The sequence below is a fragment of the Phodopus roborovskii genome, unplaced genomic scaffold (assembly GCF_943737965.1).
Source record: "Phodopus roborovskii unplaced genomic scaffold, PHOROB, whole genome shotgun sequence".
Lineage (NCBI taxonomy): Eukaryota > Metazoa > Chordata > Mammalia > Rodentia > Cricetidae > Phodopus > Phodopus roborovskii.
Window position 1 is genome coordinate 17,874,575 of NW_026126460.1, and position 16,493 is coordinate 17,891,067.

The 16,493-nt window shown below is 43.0% G+C and overlaps 1 protein-coding gene across 12 annotated transcripts in view; it reads right to left on the reverse strand.

Annotated features, from left to right (window-relative positions):
- The window catches only part of Fn1 (fibronectin 1), a 65,304-nt gene extending 55,140 nt beyond the window's left edge, over positions 1-10,164 (reverse strand). For 5 of the 12 annotated variants that reach the window (XM_051190430.1, XM_051190432.1, XM_051190427.1 and 2 more), the window contains exons 1-7: positions 9,778-10,162; positions 8,651-8,779; positions 7,632-7,769; positions 6,284-6,415; positions 5,129-5,266; positions 2,589-2,744; positions 82-273 (exon numbers count right to left, since the gene is read on the reverse strand). In XM_051190430.1, coding sequence (XP_051046387.1) covers positions 82-273; positions 2,589-2,744; positions 5,129-5,266; positions 6,284-6,415; positions 7,632-7,769; positions 8,651-8,779; positions 9,778-9,913 — 1,021 coding nt within the window. In that variant the 5' untranslated portion in view covers positions 9,914-10,162. Of the gene's footprint in view, positions 1-81; positions 274-2,588; positions 2,745-5,128; positions 5,267-6,283; positions 6,416-7,631; positions 7,770-8,650; positions 8,780-9,777 lie in introns of all 12 variants that reach the window. The other 7 variants (XM_051190431.1, XM_051190426.1, XM_051190428.1 and 4 more) reach the window with 3 other exon arrangements.
- Positions 10,165-16,493: the final 6,329 nt, after the last annotated feature.

Consider the following 16,493-nt stretch of genomic DNA (forward strand, 5'->3'; position numbering starts at 1 on the left):
TTTTTTTTTTTTAAACAAACAAAGATACTGCAAAAACTAAACATAAGTTCACTGGTCTTACTGTATAATGATGGTGCCTACCTGTCTCCTGGCAGCTGACTCCATTGCCCAGGCAAGTGCACAGCATCTGTTTGTTTCCTTGTGACTTCAGCCACTGCATACCCACCGAGTAGATCACACCACTGTCGGTGACACAGTGACCATATGGAGCAGGCTGCAGCTGAGTCTGGGGTTGGTAAATCGCCGTTCGGACATCTGTGAGGGAGCCAGAGCCTAAGAGCAAGAGAAAGAAAAGTTCTAAAACTCAAAGACAGAAATCAAAGAGTCCAGAGACAGCTAGATGGTGGTACACACCTTTAATCCTAGCACTCGGGAGGCAGAGGCAGATGAATCTCTGTGAGTTTGAGGCCAGCCTGGTCTACAGAGGGAGTTCCAGGATAGCCACAGATAAACAGAGAAACCGTGTCTCAGAAAACAAAACAAAGCAACAACAAAAGAGTTCAGAGCCTTGGCCTGACCTGGAACTCGAATTAAATGTCCCTCCCATTCTGAGTTTTAGCTTTTGCATTCACCCCAAGAAGTGATCCATAAGACCCCTCCAGATGACCTCACCTGAGCCACCAGGATAAGATTATCTAAGTGACAAACATTATTCCATCACACAACACAGTAGTTATCTTCAATGAACCTTCAGTCATGCCAGGAAGCACCTCGTCTGTGAACGCCACACTCCTCCATAGCTCCTCTCTTGCCTGGCTGCTAGCCATTCCCTTCCTGGTTCTAAGCTTCAACCCACTGACCTGTTCATTATTCCTGGATGCCATCCATGCCCCTGCCCTCCCTTCACCTGAAATGGTCTGCCTCCTGCTTCCTCCCTCACAGTTGTCAAATACACAGTGTCTGGGCCTTCCTCTTCCTGTGAGAACCTGCCAATTCATGGCCAACTTCTTGCCCTGTCTGAAATTGTGCTCATAGTGGGGGAGTACCCTGTTAACCCCTCTTCCTGGTGTTGTTACTCAGCAGAATTATTTAGGAGGTGTGTGTGTTTTCCTAAAGCCAATCAATCGGTCCTCACAAGTTTTACTCAGACAGTAATACAACAGAATGTGCTTTCTTCCCTTGGAGCTTTGAGAAATCTGTCCTCTGAAGACCAGAGTCCATAGCAGCAGCCAAGCTGGCTGGGCAATGACTAGTAGAGTGAATGAGCATCTCCTTAGCTCAGCTGAGCACTAGAGCCCAAGATACCTCAGACAGAGGATGCCCACCACATAGAACATCAAGGCCCACATAGAATAGGTTGTTTTGTTTAATGGTTGTTCTCAAACCTTTTAATAATGAAATACCTCAGCATAATTCAGTAATCTCATAAAATAGTTAATATGTATTATTTATCCCAGTTAACTCCCAATTAATCATTAATATAGTTTAGTAAACTGACATTTGTAACTGTTCTGTCTTTGGCCAATAGCTATTTTATTGATGATAATTAGATAATGTAGAGATCATCAAATCTAACCTTGTTTGCTTTCACAAGAAGTAATTAGGTCAAGATAAACTCATCAAAAGGAAAAAAAGTCTAATTACTATTAGCTCAATGATTGATTGCTAAGAGGCTAAGTAACAAGGCTAGGATATCACATAGTTAAAAACTAGATGAAAATACACATACACTAACAGGAAGGCATACCTCAAAGACTGTATTTTTTGCTTTCTTGAGGTTTGTGTCTATGAGAGAGAAAGAGGGTCTTACATTGAACAGGCTTGACTAGAACTCACTAAGTAGTCAAGGATGACCTTGAACTTCTGATCTTCCTAGGCCCACTTCCTAATCCCTGGAATCATAGGTGCCACCACACCCCTATGTCATTTGGTGATGGACATCAAACCCAGGGCTTCATGCATGGTCGGCAACTACTCTATGCACACACTCTCAACCCCTTTTCAGACTCTTATGAAACACCTGTGATACAAATGTCTTTATTTCTTTGTCATTTTAAATTCTATACAATAATTGTTGTTTGTTTGCGTGGTGGGAACTGAACCCAGAGCAGTTAGGATTCTAAGTGTATACTGCACACTCATTCACTATTATCCATGCATGTGAGTGAGAGTACACGTGCATATGTATGTGCACACGTGTGTGGGGAGCATGTGCATGTGGAAGCCCAGAGCCAATCATCTTGTTCTCTAAGACAGCACCTCTCACGATCCTGGGAAACGCCCACCAAGTAAGGCGGGCTGGCTAACCAGTGACCCTATCCTCCAGCTTCTGCTTACTTGGTGCAGAGATAACACCACCACACCTGAATTTGTATGCTGGTCTGGACACCGAACTATTTTTCATGCACAAAGCACACTGTACTGATGGAAGTGTTACCTGGGTCTCAGTATGCTTCCAAACCTCTGTTCCACCTTGTAGTGCTAAATCCATTTCCCAGACTCCAAGATCCATTTTTATTCCATTCAAAATACAGTACAACTAACCAGTTTTAAACGAAATTATGTAAATGAGCTCAGTTTCTTAGCTGAAAGGCTATAAATCATCTTCAAACGGTACGTCGGACTATTCCCTGGTCCCAGAGCCTTACCAGCTGAAGTGCTCTGGAGAGCATGCCGCTCACACTTCCATTCCCCTCTGCCGTTGCCTGTGCAGACGCACTGGAGCAGGTTTCCTCTGTTATCCTTCTTACTCCAAGTGTCTCCAATTCTATAGGATGTCCGGGTGTCCTGATCATTGCACCGGTCTGTTTCAGAAAGAAAGCAAGCACTGAATGTAGGATTCTGGTGGTAACGGACAAGCACGCAGTCACTCAAACAAAAACAGCAATGCTGTAGTTGGATGCTGTTGGTGTAACCTAACCATATGCAGTGCTGCTGCTGCAGATATTAAAAATTCAGATGTGTTTGTTACAGTATGCTCCCACCTCTTCAATTTGCCAAAAAAAAAACTTGTTTGGCGTCTTTCATTGCTTTAAAAAGAAATTTTTTTTTGAAGACTTTTTACACTGCTTCTTGGACCCAATTCAATCTCTGGCATTCTTTCAGTCCTCAATGTCTTCCAGACTCTTTCCTGGTAATTGTTGTGTATGGCCCTCCTTCCAAAGGTAAACTCTCCTCACAACTCTAGAAATACTGGAGAGGCAGGCCATTCTCAAAAGGCCTTGTCCAGCAATCCCAGGGAAGCCATGAAGCAACTAAAGGATTCCTTCCTCCACTTGTTATGTAAAGGACACTCTGGGAACACTTTCTTTGCCTAGAAGGTTCTCTTTTCTTGCCCTACCCTAAAATACCTGTTTTAGAAGTCACAAAGTCACCTTCTCTCTAACCCCAGCACCTGGTGGATAGAGACAGGAGGATTAGGAGTTCACGGTCTTTCTTAGCAATATAAGAAGTTCTAGGCCAGCCAGGGCTCTGTAAGAATGTCTCATCATCATCATCATCAAAATATAAAAATCACCAACAAAAATGGCCCTTTAATCCCATGGTTAAAATATCTGCTCTGGAGTTAAGGATGATGTCCCTTATTACTGCTATTAAAAAAAAAAAAAAAAAAAACTGGCCTCATGCATCCTTATTTTCCCTTCTATTGTATTGAAGTCTTAATTGCTGCCTCTGCATTAAAAGTTCCATCTGTAGAATTTCAAACAAACAACAGCCTTAGAACTTGCTGAAGCATGGTTTTAAAATGAATGTAAAATCAAATTTAAATATCTCGCACATATTTTATTTATTTAGCTTAAAATCGTTAAGAGTACCACTTAGGTACTAAACAAAAATAGATTATGCAAAAGAATCAAATATTTCCCTCAAATGTATTGGTTCATTAGATCTTTAGCATTTAAAACTGTGATGATCTTTAGTCTTGCAAGACCTCTGTAGCAATGTTTTAGCTTAAGACAAGTTAGACGTCTAATTCTGAGCCACCAAAATGGCTCAGTGGGTAATGGGACTTGCCACCAAACCTGACAACCTGAGCTCACTGGAACCTGCTTAGTAGAGAGAATCAATTCTTCCAAATTGTCCTTTGACCTCTCCGTGCACACAGTGGCATGTGTGCCTTCCACCTCCACACACAAAATAAGCAAATTTAGAAAGCATCTAATTCAGACTTTTACTTACCACTTAAAACTCTTCGGATAGCAAGCTAAGAAGTTCCTCAAAGAAAAATCATTTGTTCCATGAAAATTTTATAAGCACTCACTTTGGATAAGGGGGTAAAATGAGGGAAATATGAACTGGACAATAGGCCAGCCTCCAGAGAACTCCAGAAATGGGCAAAGTTTGTTGATACTTAGTCACTTACAAAGCACAGCATTAGGAGAAGAGTGTCAACAAAGACACTGATAATAGTACTGGGAAGTTACAGGTGTGACAACACTGTTAGCTGGGGTCTTGACAGAAAGCACCAACCAGCAAAGACCTTCCTTTGACCTCTGTTCTTGTGTGTGGCTGTGTTTGCCTACATCAATGGTTAGGTTTTTTTTTTTTTTTTTTTTTTTTCCTAACTTAGCATATACAGCAATATCTAATTCACAAAGAAGTGAGAGACCCTTAATAGTCACATTGTAGCTCAAGAGCAAAGATGGGTTATAATTTAAACAGTCTGTTAGCCCAGTAAGTGAACACACAAAAATTGATTCCACTTTCCTATTAGAAGGATAATACTGAACACTCCTCACTTTCACTAGGTTTTTGCTTTGTAAATAAGCCTTAAACTTCAAACATAGGAGGAAATCTGAACTTTTAGAGCCTTTTATTTCCATGTCAATAGCTCCCCCATGTCAAAGGATTTATTTTCATGCTACTTTAGGGATTTCATTGTCCTTAATACTAGGGAAAATACCTGTGATAATCTCCAGGTCTAAGAAGACCCATTCAGCATTTGAGTAAGGCTCTTTTTACTAGCTAACTGCCTAAGATAGCATTGAATGGAGAATTGCTTTTTCCACTTATTTAGCGCACTCTGAAAAAGAACGTGTTGTTTTTACAATTTTTCTGGATATCTCAAAGTTGCCAAAGCATGTTGTGTGTTGGGTTTCTTCCAAGTGACACATCACTATAACTCTCTCTAGGAATCCAGAAACCAACAGCAGGCCGCATTTTCAATAGAAAAAAACCCAAAACCTACTTCTGGAGGTACAGGTGATGCGCCCACTGCCTTCGCCCAGACAAGTACAGTCCACCATCATCCAGCCTTGGTAGGGCTTTTCCCAGGTCTCGCCCACAACATAGGAAGTCCCAGCAGCATGATCAAAACATTTCTCAGCTGCAGAAGAAATCAGAAAACAGAAAGAGTAAGAGAGGGAAGGGGAGGGGGAAAAAAAGCTATTTAAAAATTATAGCATCTCCCTGTAATTCTAAGTGTAGCGTGTAAGCAGAAAATCCAGCCACATTTTTTTTTCCTTAAGTAGCACTCTGTTCAGAAAAGAAGGCACACCCTGCAGCTAAGCACATAGCATGTAGCCAAAGCAAAAGGAAGCCCAGGGCCAGTTGGCAGGCAAACTCTGTTCCCCTAATGAGTACATAGACTGCATCTGCTGCCAGTTCCCAAGCTTCTCACTAGCATTTCAAGTGGAAAGAATCAATGTATGTACCCCGTGGGAGACGATGCCGTGCAAAATCCCAATCTTGTTTTTTTAATCTTTAATTCATTAATGTGGTATTAGGGATCGAACCCAGGACCTTATGTTTGCTTCAGCAAGTACTCTCTCCATCACTAAGCTATGTCCCTAAACCAAATCCCAATCTGAATCACAAATGACTTTAAATAGAACGAGAAGAAAGCTATTTCAATTTTAGACCTCTATAAAATTCGAAGACGAAACCAAATTTGAAAAACAACAATGATTTGGAGAACTAGGAAACAGAATCCAACACTTCTGGATTCAGAGTACAAATGAGGCTGACACAAAAAAGAAAATGTTTTGTTTTCAAAGGGATTACCAAGGTGTGACCAGAGCCACAGGCCATGTTGTGTTAGTCCTCTGCATTCCAGCAGAGAGAAATGTGTCTAAGTGTTATTTTTCCCCTTTAAATAACAAGTCTTCACCAAGGAGACAGCAAAAGAAATGACATCTTCTTACAATATTTTTAACTCTGTTTTGGGATTTTGAAACATAATTAAGATTTACCTATGGTTTGTACTTCAGGATCTGATTTCGTTAAGGCTGGGGATCCTATTAACATTTCACTGACCCTTCCATTGTAATTCTTGCCCAGCGATTTGAGTTGTACACATTACAGCTCTGCACCCACCTTGCCCACAGGCCTACAAGCCACTCACCTATAGGTTTGCAGGTCCATTCCCCTTTTCCGTTTCCCAGACACAAGCATTCTAACATGTAACCACCAGTCTCATGTGGCCGCCTCCATTTGTCACCGATCTTGTAGGACTGACCCCCTTCGTGGCAGCGATCTGTTCCAGATAAAAAGCAAATGTTAGGAGAAAGTGATTCCTAGAATCAAGGGGGGTGGTGAGCTTGTGTTCCACCAGAGAGAAGTACTCACGTGGGCCCAAATGACACCACTCCCCCTCAACCTGAGAACAGCTTTCCTGTCAGAGACAGGAGAAACGCGAAAGACATAGCTGCTCACTTTGGGTCAATTGTTAAAGCACAAATGGAAGCCACAGAGAAATCTGAATGGCAAAAGGGTCATAAATAATGGTTCCCCCAGAGAGATTACAGATCATTTGTTCCCAAGACAGAAAAGGACTGGGAGGAATAGTCCCCTCTTATACAGGAAATAGTCTACATGGGCACAGCATTCCAGTTCCTGGGGTAGGGACAGACTACATTTTACTCTAGGATGTAAATACCACTCTGGTGGAAAGCAAGCACACATATTCACAAGTATGGAAGCCCCAATATTTTCTCAGGCTGTTAAGGCCAATGGCTGAATTGTCTACAGAATTATAAACACCATATGCTATTGACTCTTGGGTTTTGCCAAGAAACTTGGAAAAACCCTAACATTAAGTGTTGGGAATACTGGTTGGGTATATGATTGGTTCTTTTGGACATAGGACTTATATTTAAAAGCTAGTTTTTTTTTTTTTTTTTCTTTTTTTTTAAGTGCCTTATTAATAGAAAGTACTGGCAACCCAGTGAGTCATATGGAAAGATTGCCTTAGCTTCAGAGTTGATGAAGCCCAGCACCCAAGTTCCTTGGAAATACACCGTGCTCATCATCTATGTTGTATTTGAGAACAAAAAGATCGGTTCCCTAAGTCTAACCTATTCCTCATAGAGAACAAGACTGCATGACAAAGAACAAGGGTGTGGCTGGTTCACAGACGACCCCATGATCAATCTGGCTTAATGATGCTCAGGTCATGTAAAGTAAATAGATCCCCTGGGCATACCTTATTGAAAAGACTCTAGAGATCTACCTGGTTCCACTGTACACACTACACACACACAGTGGGGGGGGGGGGGTGGAGAGATCCCACCTCTACTCAGGTCCTTCTTTGCCTCCTTAGGTACAAGAACTAGGTGGGTAAACATGTGGATATGGTCACTGGGGTAAATCCCAAAGTAAGAAATATTCAGGCACGGGCAACAGAAAATGGCAGGGACAGGACAGAGAAATATGTCTATGGGCTCCGCCTCATTGCAGAGTGCCTTCCTTACTTGCAATAGTACAGCTGATTCTCCCTCGACCCGCCCCGATGCAGGTACAGTCCCAGATCATGGAATCTTTAGGGCGCTCATAAGTGTCACCCACTTTGTAAGTGTTCCCAGTATATTTGTCAAAGCAAGTCTCTTCAGCTGTGGAGAAGAAGAAGCCCGAGTTAGCCTCACACAAGTAAAAAACGTGTCTATCCCTCCCATCTGTCTGAAGGGGACACCCCTCTTCCCTTTCACAAGCAGTATGGCTGCCTGTGACTGAGGTGAGACTTAAAATTTTCAAGTCACAGTTTAATAGTTCTTGGCCTTTGGCAAGCTCTGTAATTTGTTCTCTCTTTACAATGTAAAGAATTCTCAGGAAGAAGCCACACCCTAGGACCAGCTGAGCTGCAAAGGAAAGATTTCAAATTCCAACCTCAAACTGGGGAAATCAATTCAAGGGCCACGTGGGAGGCAGGCAGTTTGAAGGTTGCCTTCCTCTCAGCAGGCGCTGGCCTTTGTCAGCCTGACTGGCTTGTTTCCCCTGTAGCCTGAGCAGCTTCTCTGGAGGGACTGCTGTGATTCACAAGAAACATATCAAGGGCCTTCAAAGTCTCAGAAGTGGTGGTGGTTCCTCATTGAACTGCAGCTAACAAATCACTTTACAACACAGGCGCTTCAAAGCAGTTCTTGGCCCATAATGTGAGAGCCAAAGATCTGAGATAACTTTCTAATAAATTAAACTTTTTATAAGCAAACTTTTCTAAGTTTTTTTTTTTTTTTTTTGAAGACAGGCAAAAATCCTTCATTTTCTAATCAAACTCTTTGAGAGAATAAAATGAAGGCTTTGGAAACCAGTTTGGAATACATTTGTTTTAGAGGTGAGAAGAGCATGTGGAAAGCCAATACCGGCAGTTTGACAGAGAGGGAATTACCGTAGTTCTACAGGGGTGGGGCAGAGAGGAGGCAAATTGTTTTTATTGAAAGGTAATTTTAATAAGGAAGCATCATTTTTGCCAGTAGCCAGACTGCCTTCCACTTACGTTCAGGTTTACTCTCACAGTTAAAACCTCTGCTTCCTCCATAGCAGGTACAAACCAAGGCATTGCCTAGGTAGGTGCGTTCCCACTGTTGGTTTATCTGATAGTGTTTCCCATTGTCAAAACATCCAGCTGTGAAGAATTGAAGGGAAAGGTTATTAAAATCTCATCCCTCCTCCTTTATTTCCTGTACAAAATTACCAAATTTTGTACAACAGAATTGGCATCTCTTAAAAACAATATTCCACTAAAATACAGAGGTAGAAACTAGCTATCTAAAGACCTATTTATGTAGGTGGGTAGTTACTAATTTTTTTTCTTATCTTTTAACTTGGCTAAAAGTTATACAATGATGTCATGTCCATCTGGTCAGGAGAACTATATCAGCAGTGTGGAAACATGATAAGCAAATAATAGAAATTACTTTTAAAACATGTGAGAGCCTTCAATACTCCTGGTTAAAAAAAAAAAAAAAAAAAAAAAAAAAAAAAAGACAAGACAACTCTAAGTTGGGTGTGCTGCTGACCATGCCTGTAACCCCAGCTCTGTGGAAACTGAGGCAGGAGAATTACCCCAAGTTGGACACAAGCCTGGGCTACACAGGAAACTATCGGGCTAGCTTAGAGCTTAGGCTACAGTGTGAGACTAACTCAAAAAAAAAAAAAAAAAAAAAAAAAAAAACGAGGGGGGGGGATCTTTTAAAATTTCCTCTAGCCCAAAGTAAAAGAAGGGTGTGTCTTTTGAAAAACTCCAAGAGAAATTCCAATCCTTGTTCTTGGTGAAGAATCTTGAGGTAGCCCAACAGCAGCACTGAGCCAACTCTTTCAAGCTGGTCAAAACTACCTATTTATTCTTTCCTCATCCCCATTTGGAAATAGAATTGGTTTGCGCACGGGGGGGGGGGGTCCCCACCTCCACAGCAGGCTCTTCTCCAGAGCCCTCCACCCCCAACCAGCCTGTTCAAACCTAAGCCTTTTGTGTCCACAGCTGGTTTCTCTCAGTAAAGCGCGCACTCACACACGCTCTCCCAGTCACGCACGCGCGCAAAACTTTCGCTACAACTTCAGCGGGCGCTGAGGACTGACCCATCCCTGCAGCCGGCCGGTTTCAGGCAGACTGTCGGTACTCACGCTTGGTTTGACTGACAGCCACCGGGGACTGAGGCTGCACGATTTGCTGAGTCTGCCTCTTGCTCTTCCCGGCTTCGGTCCCCAGGCACAGGACGGCCAGCAGCAGCAGCCGCCCGGGTCCCGGACCCCTGAGCATCTTGAGAGGATGGGAGGAGAGTCGCCCTCCCCAGGAGGCAAGTGGCCTCGAAGTCTGGGTCCCTTCGCAGCCTGCGGGGGAAGGAAAGTCCCGAGGTGCGGACGCCTGTAAGAAGATGGGGAACAGAGGCTGGAAAGAGGACGGGAGAGGACCAGAAGTTGTGGCCGCAGGTCCCGCTCACTCCCGGGGCTCCCTCTCCTCCCCTGGTGCAGCGCAGCGGGTGCGGGCGGCTGAGCCCCAAGAGCCGGGGCTTATATGGGACAGTCCCCTCCCGCCCCCCACGAGGCCCTGCGGGCTGGGGAGGAGGGACTGACCCGACTCCCCCCACCCCTGCTGCCGCCGCAGCCGCCGCCGACCACACTCCGATTGGCCGAGAGTCCGAGTGACGTCACGGGGGACGGTGGGTTCGCCCCGAACAAAAGAGATGCTGATCTCCCGCCAGGTCTGGGGCTAGAGAACTTTTTTTTTCCGCCTTTGGTTTCCTTTGCGGTCGTCAAACTTTTTGGAGAAGGATTGGGGGTAGGGATGGGAAACGACTGTAAAGTGAGATAGACCCGGGGGGAAGGGAGGGAGGAGCTGGAGCTATATGAAGCCTGGGATGGCAAGGCTTGCTCCCTCTTTCTCTCTCTCTCTTTTTTTTTCTTGGTTTTGTTTTGTTTTAAATTGGTGGCTGTGGTGGTGTTTGAGGACATTGCGTCACCTCTGAGAAAAGTCTGCCCTCACCGGAGTGTATTTTGTGGGGAGTGAAAAAGTCCTAAAGTGGCCACCACCTTGTGGCTGTAGGAATCCAGACTTCACTTTTGCAGCCCCGGGGTGGGGCGGCTGCTTCTGGGTGCTTTTCCTGGGTCTCCTGTGCGCCGCCTAGGGTCCCCTTTGGTTTACACTGTTGGGCTCAGACCCCAGCTCCTCCATGCAATACCTAACCTGATTTCCAACAAGAGCGGGCTGGCTGGGAGAGAGTGAGCGCGTGACAAAGGTGACCCTTGCCTGAGCGTCTACAGCCCCGGGGCCTCTCCGTGGAGCTCGGCAGACTCTGCAAAGATGAAGCAACAGTTTCTTTTCTAAGTCCTGAAGCAAAGTTTTCCTCTCCTGGGAATGGAGTTCCTTTAGAAGGAGAGTGAACAGTTTGAGAAGGGGAGTAGTTGAACTGGCTGATGAACCCGTCCATGCCACGTTCACTGGGCCATTTGCACCCAGAGCAGAATCCTAGGTGGCCTCTGTAAAAGAGCTAGGGCGGGGATGGGCAGAAAAGCCTTTATGTCTTGCCTTCCTCTATCCTTCCCCACAATCCCTTTGCGTGGTCATTTTCTTTTTTGTAGACTTCACTTCACGGAAGAATTCCGCTATCTACCCCCCCACTCCGCCGCCAGATTTTTTTTTTTTCAATTATTACTTGCTCCAAGAATGTATAAAGTTCCACTGAAAATTCTCCTGACTCTCTACACTCTTGAGGTTGTAAAGGTGATCCGAGACATTCTGTCCTGCAGTCAGCAGTTCTAAATATTGGTTCTCTCTCTCTTCCACCCCCCCCCCCACACAAGCACAGTTGCTTTTGAAGGGCTTCAGAAATGAGAAGTCCACAGTTTTCAAAGCAGCACACCCTCACCCCAAACTTGGCTTTCTCCTTCCGTTAGGCACGAGGTCTCGTTTGCTTTGAGAATATATTAAAGCTACCGGCAAAATATGTTATTTCTACCAGGTTCTTATTTTCGCCAAAAGTTCTGCCTTCGGTAACTGCCATGAGGATAATTTGAAAAGTATGCTCTATAAAATCTTCAACACATTAAAGATACAAAACTAACATTTATTTTTATTGATGTAAAGAACTAAAAACAAAAAACCACAGTGAGTACCAGTTTCTTATAAAGTGGTGTAAAATAACTCTTGGGGATCTTTCTGACCAACACTCAGAGTTGAAGGAATGCCAGAGATTGCCCCAAATTTAGAATCCCGTCTGGGTTAGTTTTTTTGGAATTTCTCATCATCCCTTGACAAAACAGTTTTCTCCTTCAAATATAAAAGGGCTCCTTGTAGAACAGTGAACTTCTGGGAAGCATTCCCTCCAGGGGGCGAGGAAGGCTACCTGGAAATCGGGATACTTGCAAGATAAACCTGTAGGAAAGGCTCTCTGTAAATATGTAGATTCTGGAGAAAGGAAATAAGCGGTTAGAAAAAAATTTTGTCACAAAACTATGATAGTTCAGATATTTACTGAACTCAAAATACTTTAGAATAATATACCTGTGAGAGCCTTGCAGGGCGCCCACTTTACATTTCAGAAGAAAGTTTTCTCTTTTGGTTCCATAAAAATATCTCTAGTGGCCTACAAGCAAAACCACAATAATATCGGACTGAATTTTATAGGAATTCTTAGGACTTCACACTTTTGCTTCAAAGTTGGCTTTTGTTTTTACTTTGGGAGATGGAGATGTTTTCTTAGTTAAGATGGACCTGCATTACCACAGTACCCCTCCTCAATCAAAATTATCTCCAATTTAGAGATAGTTAAATCTTAAAGACTACACTTGGTGTGGTGAACTGTAGGGATAGCTTTAGCACTGACTGCTCCTCTAGAGAACCCAGATTCCATTTTCAACACCCATATGAGCATGAACAGCACCTATATTACCATACTACTCACAACCATCTAGGGAATCTCTCTCATCAAAAGTAGGCAAATGATGCCTCAGTAAAGTGGGGAGTTGTATTTGTATGTTTTAGGACTATTTCTGTGTTTGTAGTACTTCTAGCATTTCCTGATTTCATTTCAAAACCTTGATCCTGGGTTGCAACAGGGTTCACAAAGAGACCTCATTTCTTAGTTTTTCTGGAAGGAGGTTGGCCTTTTGTGTACAGGTGGCTTTCCTTTCCCATCAGTAGCTTGTTAGGGTGCTAGCTGTCTGTGATTGTGATGTCCTGGTGTCCTGGATGTAGCCAAGAGACACAACCAACCATGAAGGACTAGGCCTTGCTTCCTCCTGTAACGGCCCTGGTAACAGGGTTTTCCCTGTGTTTCTGACAACTTAAAATTTCACTAAAGAAAAGGGAATGCGTACATCTGTGTTTTGCTGTTGGAAGGAGATAAATGAGAGCATGTGTGGTACAGAACTGAAGAAGATCCACTTCTTTCAAGTTGAAAATCAGAGATGGAGCTGGGTGAAGAGCAAAAATAATCTGTCAGACACATTCATTCAGGACTGAAATTAAAAACAATTTGCAGGATAAGTTTTGAGGGTAAATTTTTACTTTCCAGGTGAAAGTGTGAGTTTGTTTAAGACTAATAAACATTACTGGCAGTATCCCTACTGACCAAATTGCTTGCCTATTGGGGGAGGAGAATCCCTGATAAGAATATCTTGGACTTCAAAAGATACAGTTGGGTGACAGTGGCTGTTTTTGTTTTTGTTTTTCCTGAAAATCTTTGCCCTTTATCCTGCTGTTCATCTCTCAGTCCTGCCTGGGGAAGCCTTTGGCTGGGTGACCTTGAAACTGTCTCCAGATCCTGTAGCATGTTCATAAATTTCCTGATTTTCTATAGGTAGGTTGGGTGGCCATAAATTACAGTCATTTTTGTTCATTTTGGGTTTTGTGTGTGTCTGTATGTCTGTCTATCTGTGTCTGTGTGCTGTCTTTGTGTATATGTGTCTCTGTGTATTTGTGTGCTGTCTTTGTGTGTGTGTGTGTGTGTGTGTGTGCACGTGGTTTTGTTTTTGTTTTTGCATGAAATATCTCCTTATTTTTCTCCTGAAAACAGCCATGGCTGCAAAAATGCTGCTCATTAAGCACAGGTTCGGAGAAGCATAAACTGCCCCATGGGCAGCCGGAGTGAAGATTGTCTGAGCAGTTTGTCCACAATTGACAGGCAGCTGCAACCAGGGAGAAAGTATTTGATAATGGTTTTAAATTACGCCATGAAAAAAAGCTAGCTAGTTTTTAACTTAATAAGCATTTTGTTTATATTTAAAGTTACTTTTTGTTTGTTTGTTTGTTGAATCAGCACTTTAAAAAGCCTTAGCGGGAATACTCCTTTCTCATCAGAATGACTTAACCCCCTCCCAAAGTCTTTGCAAGGGAGTGGACTTTAAACCAGAAAGAACTACTGTGCAGCTGAGCCACCTCACCAACCCAGCTCTGCTTCTCCAAGACAGGCAGATGCGGCGGGGGAATTTTTATTTCTATAAATCATTGATTCTTCTTCCAGTTTGGCTTTATCTTACATTGGCAGCATGATTTAATGCCCAATGTTGTTTTATGTTGGCAACCTATTCTGGGTGATTGACATTTAAAAAGTAACTTCAAAGGTTTTTCATATTTAAAATATTTATTATTTTCAGTTCTTTTTTTCAGGACATATTTCAGATTTCTCATATGCAATTGGCCAGGAAGGTAGAATCAGATGCATAAAAATATCCACAAACATTGTAATTTATGTAAATATCTATACCAATGGTTAGACTACTGTGATAGAGGTGGCAATAGTCATTCATTGTGTCTAGTTAGTGGTAGCAAATTGAGGACCTATCCAGCTGAATTATAAAAATGAAGTGAAAAATACACATCTCTTGAAATTTAGGTCGAATCATAACTATATTTATTTAATATATACTTTTATTATCTATGAAAGGTTTGCCAGCATGGAATGGGCTTTTTTTAAACATGAAAAAGGAATGGGACATGGTTCCCATGCATAGAATCCTGACATTTCAATAACAGAAAAAAAAAAAACTACTCAAGTAGATTTTACTAAGCAAGAATCTAAGCCAGATGATTTGCTAACAAACAGCATACCTGGTTTCTCACTTGCCTATCAACAACTGTCTTGTTTTGCAGAGCTGGGAATGGAACACAGAGCCTGGAGTATGCTAAACAAATGCTCCGCCACTAAGCTATGGCACCGGTCCCCATCAAGAACTTATAGCTAAGTCCCACCATCTTCTCATCCTGACAAATAAGAACCTATGGCTCAGAAAATCTCTAGAATGACACTAAGTTACCAGCCTTGAGGAAATGATGTATTACTTCATAATCTCATTCTTGCAGCAAAAGCATGGGCAAAGCAATTGACTACAAGATTTGGGGGGATGTTGTCTTCCACATGAGGCTAATTCATCGAAGAGAGATCACATGTAAAGTTACTGTTGTACTGCTGGTCTCTGCTTGTTGTATAAGGGCTATTCAATCATGTAGCAGAATGACGACTACTTTTTGACTGGGAAGACAGTGATGGGGATGGGATTTAACTCAGGGCTTTGAACACACTAAGAATAGTCTACTGAGCCACACACCCCTAGCTCCTAGTTTCAGCATTTTGAATCAAATGTGAAAGATGGTCCCTAAGGACTCTCTTCATGCGTGAAAGTTTGATGGGGACAGTCTGTTTTATAGTTGGCGTCTATAGGCTCAGCATTGTCCTCATTGTGCCCTTGGAGTAAATAGTTGATAAATGTACTTGGAAGTGAAGAAAAAAAATCTTAGATGATAGCTAGGTGATAGTGGCTTATGACGATGGGCCCAGCACTTGAGAGCCAGAGGCAGGAGGATCTCTGTGAGTTCAAGGCCAGCCTGGTTGAAAAGCCCCATTCCAGGACCAAAAAAAAAAAAAAAAAAAAAAAAAAATTTTTTTAAAGTAAAAATAAAAATCTAAGATGAGCACTTTCCTGTTCACAGGGAGACCACAGCCAGGAACCGTACTCAGTACTTTGCATGTGTTATTTAACTTTGCCCTCAAAGCAAATGCCAGAAATAGATATTAACAGCCTCGTTTTACTCTCTGAGGCTCGGGGTTTAAAGGTGAGAGAAATAGGGCTGGAATTTAAATTAAGGCCCATGACATAAAATTCATGATCTTAACCAAGACATTCATGGCTTTCCCTGAAGTTATTCTGCCCCACATAAGTTACAAGAAATGTGGGCAACTCTCTGGCATTACCTTTTAATCTTCCTACAGACCCTCTTGCTCTGCTCTGGGCCCAAGGCCTGACCTTATGGACTATTCAGCTAGTTGTCTGCTTGCATGAGGCCAGGATGGAGGAGATCAGGAAACTTCTCCCTAACCTCCAACCCACCACCCTTCTGACAGCAGCCCTCTCTTTCTAGAACCTGTGTTTTCAGAGGGGGGCAATATTTCCCCATGATGATGAAGATTGGCTCTGGGATATGTGTAGGGGCAGGGTGGTGGGGTGAGGGAATATGGAATGAACTTTTCTAAGACAATCTTTAGTTGCTCATTTATCCCTTTAAGAGTTCTAGCCAAATTTAATTTATCTCTGGGGATAGGGCGGGTCCAAGATAATAAACAAGAAGGCATTCAGAGATGGGGAACTCTAACCCACATTAGATTTCCATCGGTGTTCTCTTAGGAGGCTCCGGTCCTCAAGAGCTCCATCTCACTCGTGGTGGCCTAGAGTGACAGCATTTTCCTGTATCTCTTTTTTAAAGAATTAAAATCCTGTATATTTGTGTGGGGTTGGGGTAGATAACGTGCACTCGAGTGCTGACACTCGGAGGCCAGAAGAAATCCCCTGAGCTGGAGTTGCTGATGACTGTGAGCACTGAGTGTGGGCCTCGGGGCACTGGGAAC